Source organism: Calliphora vicina, chromosome 1 (assembly GCF_958450345.1).
Source record: "Calliphora vicina chromosome 1, idCalVici1.1, whole genome shotgun sequence".
Lineage (NCBI taxonomy): Eukaryota > Metazoa > Arthropoda > Insecta > Diptera > Calliphoridae > Calliphora > Calliphora vicina.
Window position 1 is genome coordinate 115959547 of NC_088780.1, and position 25941 is coordinate 115985487.

The 25941-nt window shown below is 30.2% G+C and overlaps 1 protein-coding gene across 1 annotated transcript; it reads right to left on the reverse strand.

Moving 5' to 3' along the window:
• Positions 1 to 934: 934 nt before the first annotated feature.
• Ir92a (Ionotropic receptor 92a) lies at positions 935 to 16021 on the reverse strand. Its single transcript, XM_065502224.1, has 11 exons — positions 15944 to 16021; positions 13761 to 13821; positions 13441 to 13673; positions 12985 to 13141; positions 6781 to 7247; positions 2412 to 2544; positions 2166 to 2346; positions 1862 to 2095; positions 1432 to 1804; positions 1237 to 1368; positions 935 to 1171 (listed from the first exon to the last, which is right to left on the reverse strand). The coding sequence occupies exons 1-11, from the start codon at positions 16019 to 16021 to the stop codon at positions 935 to 937; spliced, it is 2286 nt and encodes a 761-aa protein (XP_065358296.1).
• Positions 16022 to 25941: the final 9920 nt, after the last annotated feature.

Sequence of the window (25941 nt, forward strand, 5' to 3'; positions counted from 1 at the left end):
TATTGCAACAAATCGGCTTCTACGTCCAGTCTCATAGGTTTAAAGCTCTCTATTTCAGCTATAGCTGCTAATAACTCGGGCGATGTGTTGCCTTTCTCATCTTCTGAAGATAAATCCACTTCAAGTTCTCTAATTGATGTTCCGAACAACGGTGACGTATTTAGATTCGTCGATTCGTCAATCAGAAAATCGGATATTGGTTGAAGTGGAGATACTTCAGGTGAAGTTAAATCGAAAAATAAAAGTTATGAGTAACGAAAAAAAATATTTATTATAAATAACTATTATTAGGCAACGTAAAAAAATATAAATCGAAAATAAAGTTATGAGTAACGTTAAAAAATATTTATTATGAATAACTCTTATAAGGCAACGTAAAAACATAAAAATCAAAAATTAAAGTTATGAGCAATGAAAAAAAATATTTATTATGAATAACACTTATTGAAAAGCACAACTTATTTTCATTGAGAATAACTCAAGGCGTATTAACAAGGTGAGTGCATAAAATCAGCTGTTTCTTAATTGTACACTATATGTCAAACATTGTTTATGTTTACATTTGTTATTGTAAATAACATAGTAATATTTTAATTCGCCTTGATTTTGACATTTACCGTACATTTTAACAAAAACAAATTGCCTGTTGTTTTTACATTGTTGTATTTGTTGCCGGGACGCACTCACCTTGTTAATACGCCTTGGAATAACTATTATTTAAAGAAACAAAAATTTATTTCTACAATATAACAGTTATGGCTAATTTTTTTTAGACATTTCTTATAACAGTTACGTCTCTGGTTAAAAGCATATTAATTATTGTTATACTATGTTATTTATTTATTTATAAAATCATAATTTGCTAAATTAATAAAGTGATACTACTAAATTAAGCTTGCAGTTGATCTTAAATAAAATTTATAATTTATGTTGATTATTTATTAATTTTAAATAAATAACGACCGCCAGACAAAACATTTGTGTTCAAACGATGGCCAAATAACTCAAACATCAAAACAAGAAATGCCAATAGATAGCCAAATAGTAAGATGAACAAAGGTCCCGATATGTGTTCAATTGACAGCATTTGAGGTGGTGACTTGGGTTTATAACCAGAAGCCAGCTTCTTTAAAATGTCCTGCACTTGATGATCCAAAAATTTGTAACTAAACTTTTATTGCACAAAAATATTTATAACAATTAAAATTTGTCATTATTACATTTTCAAAAACTTACGCGTCTTTCCCAATGGATATATATGCCGGTCTCCAAACAAAATAATATATGTCGATCAAGTAAAGGCATCAAAGGCCAGCCTCTGATGGCCACTGCACGTGTCCAATCAAAGTACAAATCATCTTTGGGAACCTTGATATGAAACACTAAACATTACTTTTAATTCCCAAAACAATTATACATATATCCACTAACAATTTTATTCTCCAAAGCTGAGCCCGTTATGTAGTCACCAAACGAAAATGAGCCACTGTAAATGCGTTCCACTCCGAAGCCGTAGTTGTCCCAAAATGTGGCATTATATAGAAATTCATAATCTCTAACCTCAAATTGTTTGGCCAAACGTTGTTCCATGGCTAAATCTGAGTTCTCCACCGTATGCACCCATATTATAGAAGGAGCGGCCCATTTCCAGCCACTTAAAGACCATTTGTGCATGGTATCCACAGGCTCATTAAACAGAGGCATTGTTAGAATAGATTTTAATTGGCCGCTATAGGTATTTTCCAAAGTTATGGTGGCACACAATAGAAATGCCAAAAATATGCGAGTGGCTACGCGGTGCAAACTATTAAATGTTCATCTAATAATTCATTTGAATTTGTGTAATTATTGAAAAACTTACACTGTATCTGCAGAAGGTTGTTGTATGAACACAGCAAATATGTCCAACAAAGTTTTTTCATAGTTCTTAATACTACGATATTTATTTGGTCGTGCCGAATAAATGTGTTTAAAACGATATGAGGCGTATTTGATAAAATGAAACATTAAGGAGCACATTATCATGGTAAACACCAGAAATATCCATAGACCATAGGAGAATGGCATAATGTTGGTGCGCCAACGGGGAAATTGTCTAGAAAACAATAATATATTAATTAATATACACACATATGTATATAAGTATAAACATTATGTTTACTTACGCTGGTCCTGGTCCTAGAATAGTTACAGCAGACCTAGCTATGAACTGTGAGGTTTCTGTTATATCATTATACCAATTGTAAATACAGCCTATGGCCATTTCGGTACGCTGCATATAAAGATCTCCCAGCATTCCTTCGGCAGAACCATTGTCATATATGATTCCCCAATTATCGGCAGCATCTAGGAGGATGTTGTTAACAAAACTATATATTTTTAAGTTTAGTTTATATAATGATTTTACTTACAAGGCTCTACTCTTAAATGACAATTACGTATATGACAAAAAGATTTCATTAGCTCAGCTTCCACGCCAATAAACTGAACTGTCTTTTGTGGAGCTTTAGAATTAATAGAATCCACATCTCCTTGACCGGATGGCTGAAATTTTTGTTATAATAATATTTCAAATAGCAATTTATAGATGACAATGAGAGTTCAGTATATTAAAGAAGAATAAGTCGAATTATTATTGAAGTAATCAATGCCGAAATTCATAGAATTAAAGAAAAAATATTTTTTTATTTTATGAGACAACCGAAAATAACTGTGAAGTCCTTTAAATCAAATCTAAATTTAAATGGTAATAAATGAATTGTTTTTTGCATATGGGAGAATCCATCCAAAAGCGGACAGAGAACAGTACTTTTCGGATTTGTCATCTATGATTTAAACAAAATTTACCTCATTTTTTGTATATTTAAAATGTTTATCAAATCATAGACTTTTTCTCTCGAGATCCTTTCAGGCCCAAACATATCAGGACATTAAAAATGTTACAAAAGTGTACATACATAACTGCACATCATTTTTAAACCATACAATATACAATATTAAATTTGATTTTGTTTCAAAAATAAAGATACCTACTTTAAAATTTCAATAGCTTAAAGGTGATTTCTTGAGTTTTAAAAATCAAAGGCCTATATCTCAAAAACCTAATTTTTTAATAAAAATATATGTTGTTGACTAAACACAATTCTATATTTGTAACAGTTTTAAAGTGAACACTCTCTTAGTTTAGGAGCTATGCACCAAAATAAGAAAACTTTGGTAATTAACATAACATTTTATGAAAATGTTTCAAGTAGTGGTTTTTGAGAAATGAGATTTCGAACTATATATGGTCACATATCTCAAAAACTAATACTTCGAAAATATACATAATGTCTTTTGTTCCTTAAGTAAAACACTAAGTAATATATTCACTTCGGTTAATATGAATACATTTTATTGATTTATTAGTAGAAATTCTGGGCTTAATAGCTTATTTTACTGTTAAGTGCATATTATAGCATATTTTCACATACAATTCTTGTAAATATATTTTGATTTTTAAAATATTATTAATGATTTAATTATTCCAGCATGTACTATATTTTAAGTGTAATTGTATTAAAAACTAAAAATAAAAACAATCGACTTTTTTGACTGTTAAAGATAACCCCAGCAAAAACTTTACGTACTTAGTAAGCCAGCAAGTAATATTGCAGCCAAGGCATAACTACTTATTATTTGACTGAAACACTACTTACCTTTGTTCGAGATTTTTAAAAAATGCATGGGTTAAGCTTACAAATGTACGTACATTCAGCACCGGTATAAGTAGTTACAATCAAAACAAGAATATGTAGCTAAAAAACTAAACACAAAAAATATTGCCTTGTGTGGGAATCGAACAGTCACATTATTTGCTTGTGTTTGATAGTCAAGCTGCTAACTCACTGCACCATGTACGAGTTATTTTATTGTAAGTTAACAATAATTTTAACATCAACATATAAATGAATATGATATGAACAAAAAAATGAATGGCTTTGACTTTGGGCGAACCACTAGCCTTCCGTTTTCCAGTCAAACACACTAGATAGCTATGTTAAATGCAAAAGTTTATTACCAACCTGTATAAAAATAAGTACTTATTCTAGTAAATAAAATAATGTGCTGGGTAGCCACCACTCATTACAAAATAATGCAAGTGCTAACTAGTTGCGATTACAAAAATTCACAAAATTTTTGCTGGGAACGTAATCGATTGTCCGACTTTTATTTCCAAATAATAAGTCGTTTTATGACTTTTCGACTTTTTTCAGAAAAACGTCGATTGTTCGAAACTAGTTTAGATGTTGTTTTTATAAAAAAAAATTAAATGTTGACAAAAAATTCAAATTAAAACAAGTAAGAAAGTATGGTATACCAATACTAAGTAAATGAGCAAAAATATTTTTCTTTTAAAATATCAATAATTTATATTCGTGAGTGATTTTCGGAAGTGGGTCTTGACCAAATATGGGAGCTATGACCAATTATGGACCGATCACCATGGAATTAAGTCGTGCAATTTATGTCTATATGAAAGTTATTTATGTTAAATTCTGTGTGTATACCAACATTTTTAAGAAATTTATGCACATTAAAGTGATTTTCCGAAGCCGGTCTACTTATTTGGAGCGAAATTTGTGGAGATACATATATAAATTAAACATTTATGACCGTCCAAGTCCAATTTTAGAAGGACAGTATGGTGGTGTAGGGCTCTGACAAACCTGGCTGAACGCATCCTCGGAATCCCTTTCCTATCATGCTTGTATGAGCTATCAAGCATGAATCTTAGACGAATCTACTCCTTCTTCAGGGAATCTGGTTGGTTTAACACGGACTCAACGGAAGTATTATAAGTACCCTGATGTTTACCCCATAGATATAAAATAAACATTTTGTTAATTTTTTAAAAATACATTTTGTAGTCTGTATTCTAATACAATTTCAGATTGTGCCACCCTAATATACATATTAGAGTGTGCCTTAGAATTAAATTTTTTGAAATGTTGAAATGGTACCCGCTGAAAACTTAAAAAAAATTTTAGCTTGTTTTAAGAAGGGCAACCCGTGCCGACTTTCGATTTAGTTTTGAGGTGCAAGGGGAAAAAATAATTTTTTTTCAGTTTTTTTTTAAATTTTTTAACTTTTTAATATTTCTCATAATATGTTAATTTTGTTCCTACATTTCTTGTTCTAGTGGCCTGAGACACGTTAATGGCCTGGCAATTTTTTAATAATTTTAACATTTTTTAACCAATTTTTGTTTTTTATATCTTATTAGAACGATAATTACGTACACATTTCGATTCTTTTCAATTAAATTGCAAAAGTAATTATTTAATAGCAAACATTTTTAAAAAACTGAAAAAAAATAAATTTTTCCCCTAGTAAATGCACCTCAAAACAAAATCGAAAGTCGAAACGGGTTGGCCTTTTTAGTACAAGCTAAAAAATGGTGGTATTTTAGGTCATTACGAAAGATTTCAGCTGGTACCGCTTCAACATTTCAAAGAATTAAATTCTAACGGACACTCTAATACATATGCATATATGTATATGTGAGAGTATTTACTATCCGGCTATTTAGTTTCTTAAGTAAATGAGATGTACAATTAAATACGCCTAGTTAAAGGCCATTTAAATCAATGTTTAATGTTTATTTGTGCCCGTCTGTATGTCTGTCTGCATCTTTGTCTATTATAGCTACAACTGTTTACGACAATTGCCATTAGGCAGCTTAAATTGTTTGCTGTATCTACTGCTTACTCTACGGTGGTGTAGGAGTATATTGACAAGATTGTCAATTGAGTGTGAATAAAAGTTTTGTTGTCCTCTGTCACACCAAGGAATTGACTTTGCTTTTGGCAGAAACCCAACAAAACAAAACTAAACATAACATTAGATAAACATGTGCCACAACATATGTTTACAATTAAGTGACACCATTACCGAAATAGAAACGAAAACAAAAAACACATGTAAACATATTTAGAGAAATTTATAAAAACAACAAATAACTACATATAAAGTTCAACCTAAAACTTATGCTAAAAACTTAACCAGCAATATACAACTGCCACTATTACACTTAACTAAACTTTGGTTTTAGTTTGGTATGCACAATTGTTCATATTTATATATGTGAGGAACAGGGATTAAAAGTACAATTCTAATTTGTTTAGTACCATCTATTTTGCTAAGAACAATAGGTAATAAGTTACATGAATGAGAAAAAACACATGTTTGTCCAAAATGTAAAATTTTTACCCCATCTAACTCACGGAGTTCTTGACCGATCTTGTTGAAAAATTGTGTCTGAATTGCTATCCATCCCGATCGGAAGACATCTATTTTAAATGTTGGTTCACTTGCCATGAATTCCCACATACATACATATATATTATACATAAGTTTTGTAAAACTTTTTATCCTTTGAAATTTAAAAGTGCATTTAAAAGGAGTCTGACTGAGTCCGCAGTGATACTATGCATGGCCTCCACTTTCACTTATGTATCGATTTTTCCATGTGCACAAATGATTGTTGCAAACAAATTCTTGTCATAATTACGCCCACAGAAAGTACCTTTTGGTATTTATATTTTTAGTCCCTTCTTAAAAAGATTAAGTAAACTTTTCTTTACCCCAGACTTTCCGTGTAGTTCTTCCCCACACTGCCTAAAACTTTTGTTTAGATGTGTATTAAGAGCAAGTTAGACAGTGTTTGTGTGTTTAAGATTATACATATTTGTTGTTTTTTGCGTTCTTCTCTTTTCGTTTTGTTTGTAAAAAACTTACCACATAATAAGTTTTTACGTATGGTACATAAGTTAAGGAACCGATTCTCATCGTACGTTGTTGTAGATTCCAAAGTTTATTCGGATAAAGTTGAACATTTTTGGCAAATGTTCCATTACCACTAATGTAGGTATCAAGGTGTATGGCATTTAAATTGCCTTCAGCACCACCATACTGTTGTGTCCACAATTCAAAATTGATGTCGCGGTATTTGTAGTTTTTGTTTGTATCGTCAATATGAGTGTTAAAAAAAGACGACAACGTAGCAGCAGTGGTGACATCAACAACTATTTCCATGGAAACATTTGCAATGTGCAATTTGTCAGTTGTTGCAGTTGTTTTCTTAGCCAGAGAAGTTTGTTTAATATTTGGTTTTTGAGTTTCTCTTTCTATTTTTCTGTTGTTTTTCTTGTTATTAGACTCAGGATATATGGTTTCAGGTATTACCATCAAATGATGAGGATAAACTTAAATAAAGGGAAATAAATAAATAAGTAAGCTAACCAGCACTAACCTTGGTTTAAAACGATAGTCGTTAAGTATTATATTATGTGTATCAATAAGTGAAATATACTAAAATTTAAAGTAAAATTAATTTCGTTGTAAGATACCAGTTACGGAAATAACTCTTCTAACACTAACCGTTGATTAGCCAGTTCTCAGGATAAAGCAGATGTCTTATTCCTAATTATTATCTGAAAGGTATTTGGGATGCTCAGTTATTTACGTACATACCAACTAAATTACCACTATAGTGGTTGGCACGCATGGTCATCAGGGAACGAACGCCTATTCGACTATTTAGATGTACAAAATTTGGGCAAAGCTTCTTGAAATTTACAAATGGGAATCAAATTGGAGCTTTTACATCACACAATCATAAAATTCGATTTATGCTACATTGCAATACTAATATGGTATGTTCTGTTTGCACCGACCGACCACTGCTCTACAACCAATTATTTCTAATAAATAATTATCTCTGGTTTTTTCACTAAGGATTGTTCTTCATTTTTAGTCTATCCAACGCAGCCGTGGACTTCCATATTTGCGCGTTACTTCGAGTTTGCTATCCACTACAAAAAATATTAATTATATTTTATAACTTAGGAGATATTTACATTTGACAACAAAATTTTCAACATTTTTCCCATCCTACTTTTCTTTTATTGGTCAATTACAGTTCTTTTGTAATAGAGGTCCTACACCATTAGCACCATTATTAGTGGTAAGGAATACATTCGTACTAAGCTTAAAAAACTTACACAGTTATTGTTCTACAAATATTCGAAAATAACTTATCCAATCCGGCACATTTTCAGCACATTTTGAATGCTTCCCCCAATCCAATTTCAACCATATTCAGCCAAGCTATGTAAAATGATAAGAGAATTTGACGAATATTGCAATTCTAGTTCTCAAGATATTTAGAAATAACTATTTTTTGTATGGTAGTGGACTCAACCCCTCCCTGTTCCCATCCATCCAATTTTTGGCTAAACTTCATGCAGTGATAAGAAAGTTCGAAGAGTTTCACAATTATAGTACTATAGATATTCAAATATAACTATTTACTTTGTATGATAGGTGCCGCGCTCACTAATCCAATCCCGACCATTTTCAGGCAATGTGATGGGTTCATATAAGGTTTAAATACTTTAACAATTATGGTTCTCCAGATAATCGAAATTAACTATTTACTTTCTACGGGAGGTTCCACGCCCACTAAGCCAATTACAAAAATTTTCAGCCAAACTTTGTAAAATGATATAGTAATTCTAGTTCTGAAGTTATTAAGAAATAACTATTTATTTATGGGAGGTGACATCGCCTGTTCTGATACCTGTTCCATTTTTGGTTAAACTGCATGGACTGATACGAAATTGATTCGTATAAAGGTTGAATACTGTCATAATTATAGTTCTGGAGATATTCAAAAATAATTATTAAACGCCAATTTATCCAATACCGCCCTTTTGTAGCCGCGTAGTTTTACGGTTTTCACAATTATATTTCACCAGATATTCCATAATAACTATTTACTTTGTATTGAAAGTGCACGCGCACTTGAAATTTCAAAATAAAAAATATAATATTTAGAGTATCCAAAACCGGTTTTCTTTAACTTTTCGGTTTTTTGGCAAACCGGTTTTTTTTAACACGGTTAACCGGTTTTAAAGAAATACTTTGTAAAGTTTATTTTTATTTATTTTTTTAGAAAATTTCTGCATTTGACAATATTGTGTAACAGATATAAAGTAAGACGCCATAAATATTCAAAAATGTCAAATTTTGGAATTTAGTACACAATTCTAAACATATATCTTATTAACGTCCACAAAACTGAAATATGATGGCTTTTTGCCTTATCAAAATAGTCTATAAATTTAAATTGTCATTTTTCATATTAAATAAAAATTGAGTAAAAAACCGGTTAATAGGTTTTTAGAATGACAAAACCGAAACTGATTTTTTTAGAATGACAAATTTATATCTTCTTAGTGGTTGCAAATTTATATCTTCTTAGTGGTTGTTATACCCTAAAATATATTTTTAAAAATAATACATTGATCTTCCTGTTCGAATTAAACTATGTATATACCACGCATGTTAAATGGTAACCCTTATACAGTGGTGCATATTCCTATAAACGCACACTACTTTTTTTAAAAAGATTGTAAAAATTAAACACGAACATATTTACAAATTTGTTTATTAAATTAGTTAAGGCTTCACTTAAAATATTGTTTACAAAAAAAAATCATTTGTACTTTATTAATTTTGTTTACTTATGTATCCCCACAAGTTCTCCATCGGGTTTAAGTCCGGACTACAAGCCGGCCAGTCCAACAGAGGAATGCTATGTTCATTAAACCTAGATTTCGATTGCTTAGAAACATGGATTGCAGCATTACCTTGTTGGAATATGCAATCTTCATCCATAAATGAGAGAAGAGCATTTTCCAACAGTTCGTTATAAATCGCACTATTAATTTTTGTCGGAACAAAACATATTTTCGACTTGCCAACTGCAGAAAACGCTGCCCAAACCATAACACTGCCACCACCGAAATTACGTTTTGACATCCGAACATCGATCTGAAATCGTGGCAATAGTATGAGTATGAGTCAGGACCGTCTAAATTAAATTTTTTTTCGTCAGAGAAAATTACTTTTTTCCACTCATCTGTCCATTTGATATATTTTCTTGCGAATTTTAGACGATTTTCTTTATGGTGCTTTTTATACCCTCCACCACCATAGTGGGGAGGGTATTATGCGTGTGTGCAGATGTTTGTAACGCCCAAAAATATTGGTCTAACACCCACATTAAAGTATACCGATCGACTTAGAATCACTTTCTGAGTCGATTAAACGACGTCCGTCCGTCTGGCTGGTTGGCTGGCTGGCTGGCTGGCTGGCTGGCTGGCTGGCTGGCTGGCTGGCTGTCCATGTAAATTTTGTGCGCAGAGTACAGGTCGCAATTTTGAAGATATTTCGACAAAATTTGGTACATATCATTTTTTCGGCCTATTGAAACTGGCTGAAATCGGTCCATTATTTCACCTAGCCCCCATACAAATGTTCTCTCGAAAATGGACTTTATCGGTCATAAATGTTTAATATATATATGTATCTACACAAATTTCGCTCAAAATAAGTTTTTTATATACAAAATTCATGTCACTAAATTTTGTTACGATCGGTCCATAATTAGTCATAGCTCCCATATAGACCCGCTTCCGAAAATCACTTTAACGTGCTTAAATCACTTAAAAATTTTGGTATATACACAAAATTCAACATAAATAACTTTCATATAGACATAAATAACACGACCTAATTTCATGGTAATCGGTCCATAATTGATCATAGCTCCCATAAGGCCCACTTCCGAAAATCACTCACGAATATAAATTATTGATATTTTAAAAGAAAAATATGTTTACTCATTTACTTGGTGTAGGGTATTATATGGTCGGGCTTGGCCGACCATACTTTCTAACTTGTTTAGTATTGGTTTACATTTCGGCTTTTTCCATTTTATGTTTTCATCGTTTCGTAAAATGTGTGCGACGTGTTTGGAAGTCACTGGAAGATTCAATTTATTCTTTATTTGTGTGGAATTCAATTTGTTGCGGGTTGCTTCTTGTTTTATTAGATTAAGTTGTCTTCTTGTTAGTTTTGTATTTCCCTTTGTAGGTTTGCGAACTCCATAATTTTGACCTTTCTTCAAGAAATTTCACACCACACTTTCCGAACGATCGATTTTACGTCCATTTTCTCTATTGGAACATCCTTGGTCGTGAAAAAATTTAATTTGAATCTTTTCTTGATCGGACAAAAAACTTCCCTTGGGCATCTTAAAAAGTGATGAAATTTATTGATTCAAATAGAAAAAGTTGCAGTAAATTGAGATGTTACTATTAGAAACGCTTTTGGATGAGAACAACAGACATATAACAAAAATACAGAAAAAAATTAAGTGCGTTTATAGGAATATGCACCAGTGTATTTATATACTTCTTAATTTGTTCTTTTTGTAAGAAATATATATAAAAATGCTAAATTTAACCGATGTCACAAATTAAATCCACTTTAAAATGTGTTACTTACAATGAAAAACTCTCTTTTTGTTTTATTAATATTTTTGTTGAAACAATTGCTCTATCTTTAATAAATTTGCCAAATATCCAAAATTAAAAACAATTGAGAAAGTATGGTCGGTCAAGCCCGACCATATAATACCCTACACTAAGTAAATAAGCAAAAACATTTTTCTTTAAAAATTTCAATAATTTATATTCGTGAGTGAATTTCGAAATGTGCCTTAAATGGGAGCTATGACCAATTATGGACCGATCACCATGAAATTAGGTCGTGTGACTTACATTTATATGAAAGTTAGTTATATTGAATTGTATGTGATTACCAACATTTTTAGGAGATATATGAACGTTAAAGTGATTTTCGGAAGCGGGTCTTATATGGGAGCTATGGCTAATTATTGACCGATCACAATAAAATTTGGTGACATGCATTCCGTATATATAAGAGCAAATTAAACATTTATTACGATGAAGTCCAATTTCTGGAGGTCATTTGTATGGGGGCTTGGTGAAATAATGGACCAATTTCTTCCAGTTTCAATAGGTTCCGTCCTTGGGCCGAAAAAATGATATGTACCAAATGTTGTCGAAATATCTTCGAAATTGCGACCTGTACTCTGCGCACAAAGTTTACATGGACAGCCAGCCAAACGGAAGGACATCGTTTAATCGACTCAGAAAGTGATTACAAGTCGATCGGTTTTAAGCTGGGTGTTAGATCAATATTTTTGGGCATTACAAACATCTGTACAAACGCATTATACCTTCCCCACTATGGTGGTGTAGGGTATAAAAAACATATGTAGAATTAAGTAGCAGCCTTTAAATATATTGTAGAAGATATAATTTAATGTTCCTTACAAATAAGCGAAATAAACTGTTGTTTGCTACCTTGAAAATTAGGATAGAGGATTTTGAATATAGTCAACTGATGTAATGTCTACATTATCAACAAAATTGAAAGTCTGAATCCTATTCGGAAACCAGAATAGAATTTGCTCATCAACGTATACCCATATATGATCCACTTCTAAATTTCCTACATACGAGCATTTATAAAACTCATATTTAAAAACGATTACATTAGCAATTTACAAATAATATTTGTATTAAGATATCGATATACCACTGTGACTTGTTTAAGTTGTTTTTTTTCCAAAATTTTTTGTAAAATACAAACAAATATTTATTTCGTTATTTTATGTTAATTTGCTGCACTTTTATTTTGTATGGTTTCCAATTTAGAAAATGAATTGTTAAAGTTTTTGAACAACATACTTGTACGTTAAGGAAGTACTACTATTTCGATTGATTTTTTAATAAAAACTTCCACAACAGATGACATTTGTTGCCAAAGAAAATATTATGTTTTGCATATTTTCTTATAAATCGTTTAATAACTGTCCCCTGCAGAAGGCTTAATTGTGTGTAATTTAGTTAATAGTAAAAGTATATTATTAAAATTGCAATTAAGATTTAAAGATTTTGTTTGGCTGTAATAAAAAGCCTTCAGGTGTTAAATAACTAAAATTAAATGTGCAAAATTCTAATGCAATAAACAAAAATGTTAAATATTTTATTTTCTTTCACTTACACTGCAGTATCTCGTTGGCTAAAAAATCTTTGGGATTCTCTTCTGACTCGCACAAAAACAAATAGATTTTATCCTTGAGGCGTAGAGTTGTGTAGCGTGTTGCATAGTAGCGGGCATGTAAAAATCGTGAAGTATTTCCAAGTATTGTTATGAAACCCTGAGGATAGAAGGCAAAATAAAAAAGAAATACGAGACAAATTAAAAAGCTAAATTAAACTAAGACAAAAAAGGTCATGAATATAATGGTGGAGTTGGAAGTAAATGAAAATGGCGAAATGGCCTATTGTTAACTTTTTGTTCCTGACTCATATAATAAATAAATGTAGGGTTTAAATATGTTGGAAATAATGGAAACAATTTTAGCAATTAATGAGATACGGAAATAATAGAATGTTATAAAAGGATGACTAACTTTAGTCATCGTTAAGTAGATTAGGAAATTATAGACTTTCTTACCTCAACAGCTACAATATCCACGGCATTTAAGATTTGCTCATCGAAATCTTCTTCTATGTCATTAAAATAATCTATATTAATCCACTGCAGACCAATTGTGTTGCCATGTCTGGATTGATTTTCAAAAGCCTGCTGTACATCATCTAAATATTGTTGCTGCTTTACATTCTTGTAGATATTGCTAGAATCGTAGACAATCAATACGGAGGTTAAATGGGCATAGTAAGTGCTGACTACAAAAATCAATAACATTTAAATAGAAATATATTGTTTTTAGTATGTATCTTTAAGTTTTTCAAAAAGCTATTTTATAAATTCACCCAAATATTGTATTAAACTGATTGTTCCGTATATTTGTTGCAACATTATTTGATCAACTGTCTATATCTGTGGTTTTTGCATTTGCGGTTAAAACTGCAGTTTAAATTGTTTTTATACTCGTAGTCATAATGAGACAGACAGGTTGATTTCATTAAAAATCTTTTTTTTTTGTGATTTGGTAATTTGATGAAATGTAAACAGAATTATATTCAATTTTGTATTTAAATTGAAATATAATTATAGCTGCATAATAGTTTATGCAAATAAGACAAACTATTAGAATTATTTTCTTTGAATTGTGGTAGATTAGGAAGAAATTTAATTTCTTGGAAATATTAATGTTTTATTGACTTTGAAAATAGTATGTTTTTTCCATTGATATTGAAAATTTACGTAATTAAATTTTAAAATTGCAGAAATATTTTGTATTCATTTTAAAGTCAATGTCAGAATTGTTAGTATTAGTTTTGTTACATCCCAGAATTCCCAGATGGTCTTAGATTGGCACCACGTAACAAACAATTTGTTCCAATATCGTACAATATCTGTGTGATTGAGGAATCATTTGGCATCTTTCTGTCTTTTTTTGTAAAAAAAATGTTTAGTTACGAGGTGTCAACATCTGGCCATAAATTACTATTGAACTGAAAGATATTTAAAGGGAAAAATGTGTAAGATTGATATATATATATATATGATTAATATATAGAATTCTGTAATCATATATATTGTAATGAACTTTTTCGAAAGTATTCCATAAATGTGGTAATAATAGACGAAAAGTGGTAATCATGTGGGATAATCATTTGATAGGACTTCCATATGAGTACGTGAGGTGCAAAACTTGTTCGTTACAAAAATTGAAAAATCGAGATAACCATTAATTCTGGCAGTTCTTTTGGAGCTTTATGGTAAACAAAGTAGAGATTATATGGATGCATATTCTATTTTATATTTTTACATGACTTAAAAAGTTAGTTAGCAGCAAAACTTGCGTGTTCCATTCATCAATCATTTTCAAAACTCTCTCATTACGTATTTCGTAGCAAAACTTGCTGGTTCAATGTTTTAATCATTCTATTTGAAGTGTGCTAATTTCTAAATTGTTAACATCTTATCTTTAAAAAAGTTATACGGGAATAAAAAATTAATTTTTTGTTAAGAAATAGTGTGCAGAATTCCCAATTATTGATAAATTCACTGAAATTTTTTGTTAAGGGATAAGCAAGATTCTATGCGCATTTAACTGGTTGCTTATGCCAGATCAGCAGGATCTTAATTACTGAACTTTTCATACTGGAAGCGAGAATCCTATGAATGAATGGAAAACTGCAGTATCGTCTATGCTGAAAACACCAGGTCAACTTCATTTTAAATGCAAAACTTCAAAGATAATGATAATTGAAGAAACCCAGAATAATTACAAAACCAACTTTTGCACCCCAAATTTTGAAATTTATGTTACTGTAATCACAGCATTTGGGTCAAGTGATCTATATTACTTTTACCCTGATTACAGATTTTGGCTATCAGATTACAAGGATTCGCCATCTGGTTTTGCACAAGAACTTCGAAGTTTTTACACCTGATAGTTCGGAGTTAACTGACTGTTATATGCGTTTATGGCCCAAATTTGATACGATATTGTGATGGATACCCTGTCATGAGAGTCAGTCAAGGAAGAAGAAAGCTGAGTAGTTAGCTAACAGGAGAAACCGATGCGTTTTCATGGGATTAATATTTGTTGTCTCAGGTGTGTCTGCCAGGAAAATAAGTAGTTCTTGAGCTGATATGAAATCTACTCTCCACAGTTCAGTTACACGAAGAGATTTATTACTAAATAGGAAGTCCCAGCAGCTGTTATTGTTTAGTAAAGGCTATCTTGTGGAACTTGCAAGATTGTTTACTTTGTTTGAGATCATTTGTTCCCAATAAGTTAAGAAATTTAATGCATATAGGTCATATTAATGTATGGAACAGAACATTATATGTGGAAAGTATTTAAAATGTTAACCATACTTCATCGTGGGTGTAACAGAACTGCTCATGCTTTTTGGGGCAGAAGGTATTAGCGTTCGATGAAGAATTTCTTATAGTTATTAAAAATACTGTTTTGATTGGTTATTAAACGACATTTTATTTAAATAACATTTCAATTATCTTATACTGGAAACTGAATTACTCTTGGTTTTATTCTAAAATCCTTGAATAATAAAATGCTTTCAACATCAACAGATGATTCTCTGTGCAACCACTCCATAACGCATTAAAACTAAAATCCTTTATTCAATTATATAAATACCTTAAACGCTACCATAAATCCTACTCTACTCCTGCATTTTATATGGCCAAGTAATTATTTTTTAGCTGTAGAAAATGCAAAAAAAACTAATAAACTAAAATATAGTACTCACACTTATAGGTAGGAATATAATCTCTATCCTAAGTACCCACTGTCGAAAAGGCAAAAGCCAAAGCAATTAGTTGAGAATGAGAAAAAAAAACAATCCTTGAGGAAAACTAAGGGTTTTTCAAATGAGTTTTTGTCTTTTCGGAATTTTAGAACAACTCTTAACACAAATACACCAACATATGTATTGGTTACCTGTATCTCCTTCAAGTAACTAACGCTGGTCAAATAGTTTAGTTTAATTTACTTGGCATGAGTTCAACGCCGTTGCGGCAGTAGCTCAGTGTCGGTGAAATAATCTATGTATATGTTAAGAATGCCTAAAATACAATTTATATTTCAGGCTCAACTTAAGGTCGTGCCATATACACGAAACTCAGCAGTTGAAGCCATGTAGACAGAAAATAACGAGAAAAAATTGCAACCAAAATAATTTAATTCCCCATAGATGCCCTTAGATGTAGGAGGATTGTTGGAATGAATTTGCTTGAAGAAGCATGAAAAGTGTGAATGTATGTATGAAACAAAGTAAATTTGTGTCTAACAAAAAAGTTTGTTCAACTATTTCCTTTTCTACTCTTCTATTTGTCGTTATATATTTTTGTATGTAAATTAGCTTCTTATTATTGCATTTACCGCATTCTTATTATTATAGTTAATGGTGAATCAAATAAGTTGTAGAGTCTAGACCAGACTTTACAAAAAATTTGTTCAACTAACAATAATAATTTCAGCATCATCAAATTTGTGAAGGGAAGGTGTCCTTATAATAAGAAGTTATTTTCTGTATTCCTTAGTATTTAATATTGGGATAAGCAATATTTAGTTATATTAACACAATCGTATATTAAAAACAAGTAAGAAAGTATGGTCGGTCAAGCCCGACCATATAATACCCTACACTAAGTAAAAGAGCAAAAACATTTTTCTTTTAAAATTTCAATAATTTATATTTTTGAGTGATTTTCGGAAGTGGGGCTTATATGGGGGCTATGACCAATTTATGTTGAATTTTGTGTATATACCAACATTTTTAGGAGATTTATGCACGTTTAAGTGATTTTCGGAAGCGGGTCTATATGGGAGCTATGACTAATTATGGACCGATTGTAACAAAATTTGGTGACATGAATTTTGTATATATGAAACTTATTTGGACCGAAATTTGTGTAGATACATATATAAACAAGTAAGAAAGTATGGTCGGTCAAGCCCGACCATATAATACCCTACACTAAGTAAAAGATCAAAAACATTTTTCTTTTAAAATTTCAGTAATTTATATTTTTGAGTGATTTTCGGAAGTGGGCTTAACATGGCAGCTATGCCCTATTATGGACCGATCACCATGTAATTATGTCGTCTGATTTATGTCTATATTAAAGTTAGCTATGTTGAATTTTGTGTGTATACCAACATCTTTAAGCGATTTATGCACGTTAAAGTGATTTTCGGAAGTGGGCCTTATATGAGATCTATGACCAATTATGGACCGATCACCACGAAATTAGTACGTGTGATTTATGTCTATATTCAAGTTAAATATGTTGAATTTTGTGTGTATACTAACATGAGAGATTTATGCACGTAAAAGTGATTTTCGGAAGCGGGTCTATATGGGAGCTATGACTAATTATGGACTGATCGTAACAAAATTTGGTGACATGAATTTTGTGTATACAAAACTTATTTGGAGCGGAATTTGTGTAGATACATATATAAATTAAACATTTATGAACGATAAAGTCCAATTTCGAGAGGACATTTGTATGGGGGCTAGGTGAAATAATGGACCGATTTTATCCAGTTTCAATAGGCTTCGTCCTTGGGCCGAAAAAATTATATGTACCAAATTTGATCGAAATATCTTCAAAATTGCGACCTGTACTCTGCGCACAAGGTTTACATGGACAGCCAGCCAACCAGCCAACCAACCAACCAACCAACCAACCAGCCAGCCAGACGGACGGACATCATTTAATCGACTCAGAAATTCTATGTCGATCGGTATCAGTGTTGCCAATTTAGCCCTTTTTGGGCTAAATTTAGCCCTTTTCAATCTTGTTTAGCCACAAAAAAATTAATTTAGCCTTTAGCCATTTTTTTAGCCTTTTTTATTTTCATTTAGCCATATATATTTACTCTAATGAAAATTATATATTTACTCTAATGATCTGAAATTTATGCTGTTGAAAATTAGTAAAATCAGTTCAAAAAAATTGGCAGGGATATTATGACAAAAATTAACTAAAAATGTTGAACCAGTACACAATTTAAGCACATACAAATTGTTGGACCTTTACTTAAGAGTGGAGTTTAGGTCTATCATAGACAAGTTAAAGTATACTTCTGACGCTGAAGTCGACTCTAAATATAAAACTAGCTGAAGTTGTTTTTAACTCATTTAACAACAGCATCAGCTGTTCTTCGCCGAGTAAAAAAGTTCTTCACAAAGTAAAAAATGTTTAAGTTACAAGATATTGGTAGAGATTTTGCAATTATTGAACAGTTATCAATAAAATTAGTACCAAAATATCGTAATTATGATATTAATCTTATCTTTTCCATTTTTCCACAACAAACAACTTTCTTTCTTTAGATGTCCCGGTTACTTTTATTGTTTACGTTTTTTTGGATTTTTTTTTTAATTTTGTATGTCAGCTGTTCAGCGTTGCCACTTGTCTGTTTTTTGTTGTATATTGTATGAAAACATTTTCTACATTTGCGGTGGCACCCAGTTAAAGTCGGTTCAATTTAAAACATACTTTAATTTTGGCTATGGTTGCAAATGAATAAAAAGCAGGTTTTTATTTTAAAGTTGTTTTTAAAAAGAACCGACTTTAGTGTTTGACTATGATTATGGGCCAATACTTTTAACTTTATCTGGGCGATGTATTGACGTAAATATAGTACTTTAACAAATATTTTATAACATATGCCATGTAGTTTTCAAAGACTACAATCCAACCAATTTAGAAAGAAAAATTCTGTTCATTATTGATAATAATTTAGCTATGATCATTTTTATCTGATCAAATATAGAAAATTAACTTTTTTCCAAATTTAAATTAAATATTTATGTTTACATATTTTGGCTATCTTAGTTTTGATATGTTTACTAACTAATGGCAAAATTTATATTTTTGCCAATGAAAATCAGTTCTGTCCGGCGACGTGTATAATTTTTAGAATATTTTTTTTGCATTACATGAGAGGCATATTTGCCATATACATATTCACTTATCAAAATATTCTCCATCGATTTCGAAGTTATCACAAAGGATTACTTTATACATAATTTGTCTTTAATATAAAAAAAATTTGCCTAGGAGCATTTTGCAGGCCAGGTGATAAATACGAGGCTTTAAAAACATCGGCATATGATATACGTGTGGACCCATATTACGTTATTTTAAAGTTAAGGATCAACATACAGGAATAAATATTCTTATTTTCTTGCATTTGAACGTGTGTTATATTCATACATTTTTGTTTGTCTATTCGGCATAGTAGAGTTGGGTTTATTAGCTCAGTGAAGTGACCGCTCTTTTCAGCTCAGCTCACTGAAATGAACTAGGTCGCTCTTTTAGCTCATTAGCTCAGTATGTTGTATAATGACCATTTCATTTTGAGAATTGCTTGTAGTGAATTAAATCAATTATTTCTGTTGTTAGTTGTAAAAACACACAGTCTTTTGACAATTAGAGATTTATGCGTGAAATAATTGATTAAAATTTTAAAAAATCTAATTGTATTTTATTTAATCTAATATTTTTGCGGAAAAAGAGTTAATTTTTTATTATTTCTAATTTCCGATGCTAACCAAATGTTTAGACAATATTTGTTAAGCAGAACATTCACTAACTATAAGGTATTCTTTTACCACAAAATAATAAAATTACCAAAAAACTCAAGATATTAACTGGAATTTGAAAAAGGAAAAATATTTTGATGATCTTATAATTGTGATCCAAAATAAAAATGTGACAATAACTAAACCAAAATGAGTATTGTTGCATTTTTTTGGGTGTTTTACCATTTACATAATGTTAGTTATCAATTTTATATTTCTAAATTTAAGGAATGAGATTTTATTGTTTTACGAAATAAAAAAATAACGTAAAACTGTCATTCCAAAAAACAGCTAAAAACCCACGATAGGTCGCTCATGGCAGCTGACAAATGTTCTGTTGATGTAGCAATAAAGTAAAAAATTGCATAAGATATATGTTTTCTAAAAAAAGTGATTGAAAATATTGCTAATTTAATTAAGAATATCAGTACTTTGTTATTTTTAAATATGTGTTTTGTTAGATATAATCCCACTAATGTATTTTTGAAATAGTATTTTTTTTACTAATTACATACTTTCAATTACAATTATTATTTTAACAATAACAATTATGTATTTCCCTTTTTCATTATTATTTTATGAAATATACTTACAAACTGTAGCAATACTCTTTCTTTATTTCATTCTACATCACCATACCATAAATAAATTCACATTCATTCAATAGCACACATATAAAAATTCCTTCATGAAAACAAAAACAATTTGAATAACTCTAATAATTTTTGAAACAAAAATATATACGCAGCAGCATACGATCATATACATACATAACAAACCTACATTCGAATGATCGTTTTATTTTTGTAGGACACAATACTCACTCACTTTTCAATGTCAGTGAGCGAAAGAATGTTACAGAATTGACAAGTAAAGTGAAACATGTGAAACATTGAAGATGACAAATGAATGTGCTTGTGCAGCTCTTTCATGAGTACTGAAAGAAACATGAGCATAAAACAAAACCGCTCAGTTGATGAATGATTCACTTCGCTCAGTTGAGTGAATAGCTCAATTGAACTAGGTCATTCATGAGCTACACAACTCTACGGCATAGCCAAATGTAACATTTTAAGTTGTTTTTTGTGTCAAATGTATGTTTTTTTTTTATTAAAAATGTTAGCCCTTTTTTAGCCACTTTTTAGACCTTTTTTTAGCCTTTTTTTTCTAAGTATTTAGCCCTTTTTGTTCACCATGAATTGGCAACACTGATCGGTATATTTTAAGGTGGGTGGTAGACCAATATTTTTGGGCGTTACAAACATCTGCACAAACGCATTATACCCTCCCCACTATGGTGGTGTAGGGTATAAAAAGATAACATGAAATAATATCAACAAATTCCAAAGAACAAAATTTCCTCGCAATTCTCTAATTTCTTATCGGTTCCCACGTTAACTCATAATAGGTACAAACGATAAAATTAGCTATATAAATCGAAAACAATTGTTTCGATACCATTTATTTTATATTTTTCTAAATTTCGTTTAAGTTTGTAATTTCCACATTTTTTATTTGCCATCCTATAAAGTACATATGTATGTATATATATTCTAGATGGATATACATAGATAGTGAAGTCGATCGGTGTCCGTCTGTCTACCTGTATGTTGAAATCAAATTTCCGAAGCCGCCAAATAACTTACTAAGATATAATAATATATCTGCTATTGTCTCACTTATGATCCTTTTCAAAATCGAGAACATTGGCCTACAAATGGCTGAAATATATATGTAGTTTATAGTATCGAATTAGAGCATTTATAAAATATGTATGTATGTTAACTTCCCCCATTATATCATGAAGAACAACAGCAAGAATTGTAATTTCTTAGTTTGCAACGCGAATTTTTAACATTGATCCTTTGCATACCAATTATTTTGGCATTCTGCTGATTGACTGTAATCAAAATATGTAAATAATGAGTTGTAATAAATAGTAACGAGTAATGAATTATAATATAAAAAAATACTAATATGATCAGGAAGTGGCATTAATAAGGTAAAAGTGAACATAAAGAATTTTTTGTAACATTTAAAAAACAAATGTAATCGTAAATATATTATACATATTTATTTATTAATTTTTTTTTATTTATTTATTAAATAAAAAATAAATTTTATTGCTTATTAGCCTATGGAAAATAATCCTTGCAGGCAATTAACAATTATTTTTATAAATGTAATAAAAAACTTTATTATAAAAATTAAGAATTCAAATAAGCAATAATGTTATTTTTAATTATATTGTTACTTAATGAAAATCAATTAACATTTAAAATTTATTAATTTCTATACACATTCTCCTTCAGTATTGACAAAGTTCGCTCTAATAAATTCCACTGATAATGGAACAAAATGACGTGATGGTCATTGACGCACATTAAATGAGATATTTTGGATTAAAAAACCGGAACTTACGCTACCATTGATTATATTGTAAATAAATGAAATGTTCAACATTGATCTTTCGTTAACATTGCTTTACTGATTTTTGAATGACTTTGTAAAAAACGATTGATGGTTGTATGTTATGTGTTTTAATAATTATTTTGTGTTTAAATAATAACACTATGCTACACCATAAATATGCAGAGGTTATCATATTGCAATTCTGTTTTATTAGAGTCCATACTTATTCGGAAATACTTATAGTTTTTCTCGATCACTCGATCACATTAAGTGGGTTTATATTGGCAGCTATGGACAATTATGAATGAATTTTTAGGTGTGATTTATTTGTACATACATACTTAAAACTTATTTGTGTGAATATCTATATAAATCAAGCATTTATGGGTGATAAGGGTATTTCGGGAGGTCATTTGTATGGAGACTATGTGAAGTAATGGATCTTCAAAACTGTGACCTGTAATTTCTGAGTCAATGGGTATACTTTAAACACAAACGCAATATCCCCTTCCCACTATGGTGTTGTAGGGTATAAAAACGGACAATTCATATCATATTTCGAAGTACAGATACCAAAAACCATGTGCAATTCATGCGGAAAGGCAAACATTGCAAATCATCTTAAACAAATTGATGGAGTATTTTCTTGGAATGGCATCTTGTAGCTCTCTTAAAATCATTGACTGTGAGGTATATGGGAATTCTTTTTCCGCAGTACGATGAAACAATGCATTATAAAAAAGTGGCTTTTAGAGGAAAATAGTTTCCGGCAAGAAAAACCGATTTTCTTAAGACCCCTTTCACAAGTCCCTTGTATTTGTAGATGTCAGAGGTAAGATGGGGTTAAGGAGAAGCAAATTTCGCAAGAGACTTGCGCAACTTATGGCAATCAGACCAAGACTTTAATATATATTGATTTTGTCATTCCGGTTGTATCACATCAACATATATTCAGATCCACATTAGTATATTCTGGGTTGTCATAAGATTCTAAAGTATATCCGTTCGTCTGTGCATCTGTAGAAAACACGATAGGGCTCAAAAGGAATGGAGTTCGCTTGCTCAAATTTTCGCCGAATACTCTTTGTTCTTAAGGTTTATTGAAAATTGGCAATATCGTTCCATTTCACATAGACACCACACAAATGTCCCCCCGGAATACTGTTTGATACGTCATAAATATGTTGATAATGCGGCAATCCTGTTAAAATTTTTCACAAATTAGTCTTAAGTTTTCTGAAATTGTACTGTAGAGTATTGCGAAAATCGGGCAACATTTTTCCCTAGTCCCCATACAAGATCCTCTCACTAAATGGCTTGAACATTCATAATTGTCTTATTAATAATTAATATTGTGATGAAATTGGACATAAACAAATCTTTCTACCAATTTTTGTGGACATCGGTCCATACCTGGACCGAGTATCTGAAAAATAATTTGGTCTTTATGTTCCATTCAGAGGGTACTATATTTGAAAATAATAAAAAGTTCTTTCGAAACATTGTTGTCCAAAATATCGAGCGAAATAAGGTTATATCGTACGTGACATAAAACGGAAGTCATTTTGAAGTACATGTAGAAATATGCGAAAATGTTCGAATCCTGGGAGGCGTTATGTTTTCTTTTAATTTCTTACACTAAACGAAATATTTTTCCATTACAATCCGTTATATTTAAAAAAAACAATCTTTAATTTGAAAGTAAATTTTTAATTAGGCTTAAGTTCATTTTTATTATAATTTATTTGTAATAATTCAAAGAATATCACTGAGTACTAAAATTTTTAGACAATTGGCAAATTGGAATGCATTTTCTACCCTGCCAAGGGCGTCATCAACAATCTTCATTGTCAAGGTCTATTTGTAAATATCATCTATTTAACTTACTATTATTAGGAATTAGAATATGGGAAGCCTAACTCATATTTATATTATTTGTATATTAGACGAAATTTCAAATATTTTTTATTATATATGTGTATTCTTATTATTACAAATTTATCATTTTATTAGTGTTGCTGTAGTCAACCTTTGGTTAACAATTTAGCTATGAATGTTTTTCTGTTTTTCTTTCTTTCTCCTTGGTGTTGATTTCAATAAACAATTTTATAATAGCAAATAAATAATCTGAGTCAAATTCATTTCATACTATATGCTAATTCGGAATTTAGTTTTAACTGCAATTTTAGTCTAAAACATGTCAATTAAATTAAAAAATTAAATATAGTCAGTTTAAACTATTATAATGATAAAACATTTTTGGGTAAAATGTCAAATTTAGACCCCCTCAAACTCAGAGAGTTCTTGACCGATCTTGTTTAAATTGTTTAATTGTGTCTGAATTACTATCCAATAGGTATAACCTTGGATACAAAAAAAAACTATATTTCAATTCAAACATTTATCACATATTGAACTGATATCAATTATTTCATAATTTAATCAAGTATTAATGTGCTCAAAAACAAAATTTTCTGATATTTTCTATTGAATAGATAATTTTCGTAATTGAAAACACAAAAAATAACAAAAATGTATTTTCAATTACAAAAATTATCAATAACGTTAATATATAACAACCAATAACGAAAATTGTATATTCAATTGTCAAAATAATCAAATTCATAACTCAAAATTCAATAGAAAATATCAGCAAATTTTGTTTTTGAGCACATGAATACTTGATTCAATTAGGAAATAATTGAAACCAGTTCAATATGTGATAAATATTTGAATTGAAACGGTTTAAGAAATAGTTTTTTTCTGTGTAGAAAGAATTCGATTTTAAAAGTTGGTTCACTTGACATGAAATCCACCATATACATATATTGATATTAACATAAATTTCGTCATTTGAAGTTTTAAGGAATTAATCACTCTATAAAATGATATGCAACTCAGATCATTTTAACATTAAAAGAATTCAAAATCCACACAAAAGAACTAATATTGCAACAACTAGCGACTCAAGACAAGATTTTGATTATTTGGAAAATTTTTCAAAAAGATGAAAGTAAATCTTTTATACAATACAATTAAACTATAATTGAACGTGTTTTTCCTGTTTTAAATGATTGAAATAATTTTTTATTTGTTTTAATAAACAAATTTATATGTCAATTCTTAAGTCGACAAAACGTAAAACAGGTAATTCCATGGCAGAACAAGCAAGGTACAATTATTAAAAAGTACGTTCTCAATTATACATTCCCTATAACGTCAAACATAAGAAAATTAGAAAAAAACAAAACGAAATGTCTAAGACAAAAATAAATTAATTAAAAAAATTTTTGTGTATTTACTTTTTTTCGTGAAATATTCAATTCAAATTTAATTTTTTTCAAATAACTATGTGTTAGTTTTAATATAACGTGCAAAACATTGCGAAAACAAAATAAAAAGTGATGAGAGTAAATGCGTTATTTGACGTTGCAGGGGTAAATATTGAAAACTCTCCCTAATAATTGTACCTGGTTGGTTCTACCATGAGGTAATTCGAATCCGG

Bases quoted from the DNA above. Each gene is read 5' to 3' on its own strand.
- Ir92a (XM_065502224.1), bottom strand. From the start codon at position 16,021: ATGGAGTGGTTGCACAGAGAATCATCTGTTGATGTTGAAAGCATTTTA. The intron at 2,096-2,165 runs GTAAGTAAACAT...ATTGTTTTCTAG, and splicing joins ATTCTAGGACCAGGACCAGC to ACAATTTCCCCGTTGGCGCA. The intron at 1,805-1,861 runs GTAAGTTTTTCA...AACATTTAATAG, and splicing joins CAACCTTCTGCAGATACAGT to TTTGCACCGCGTAGCCACTC.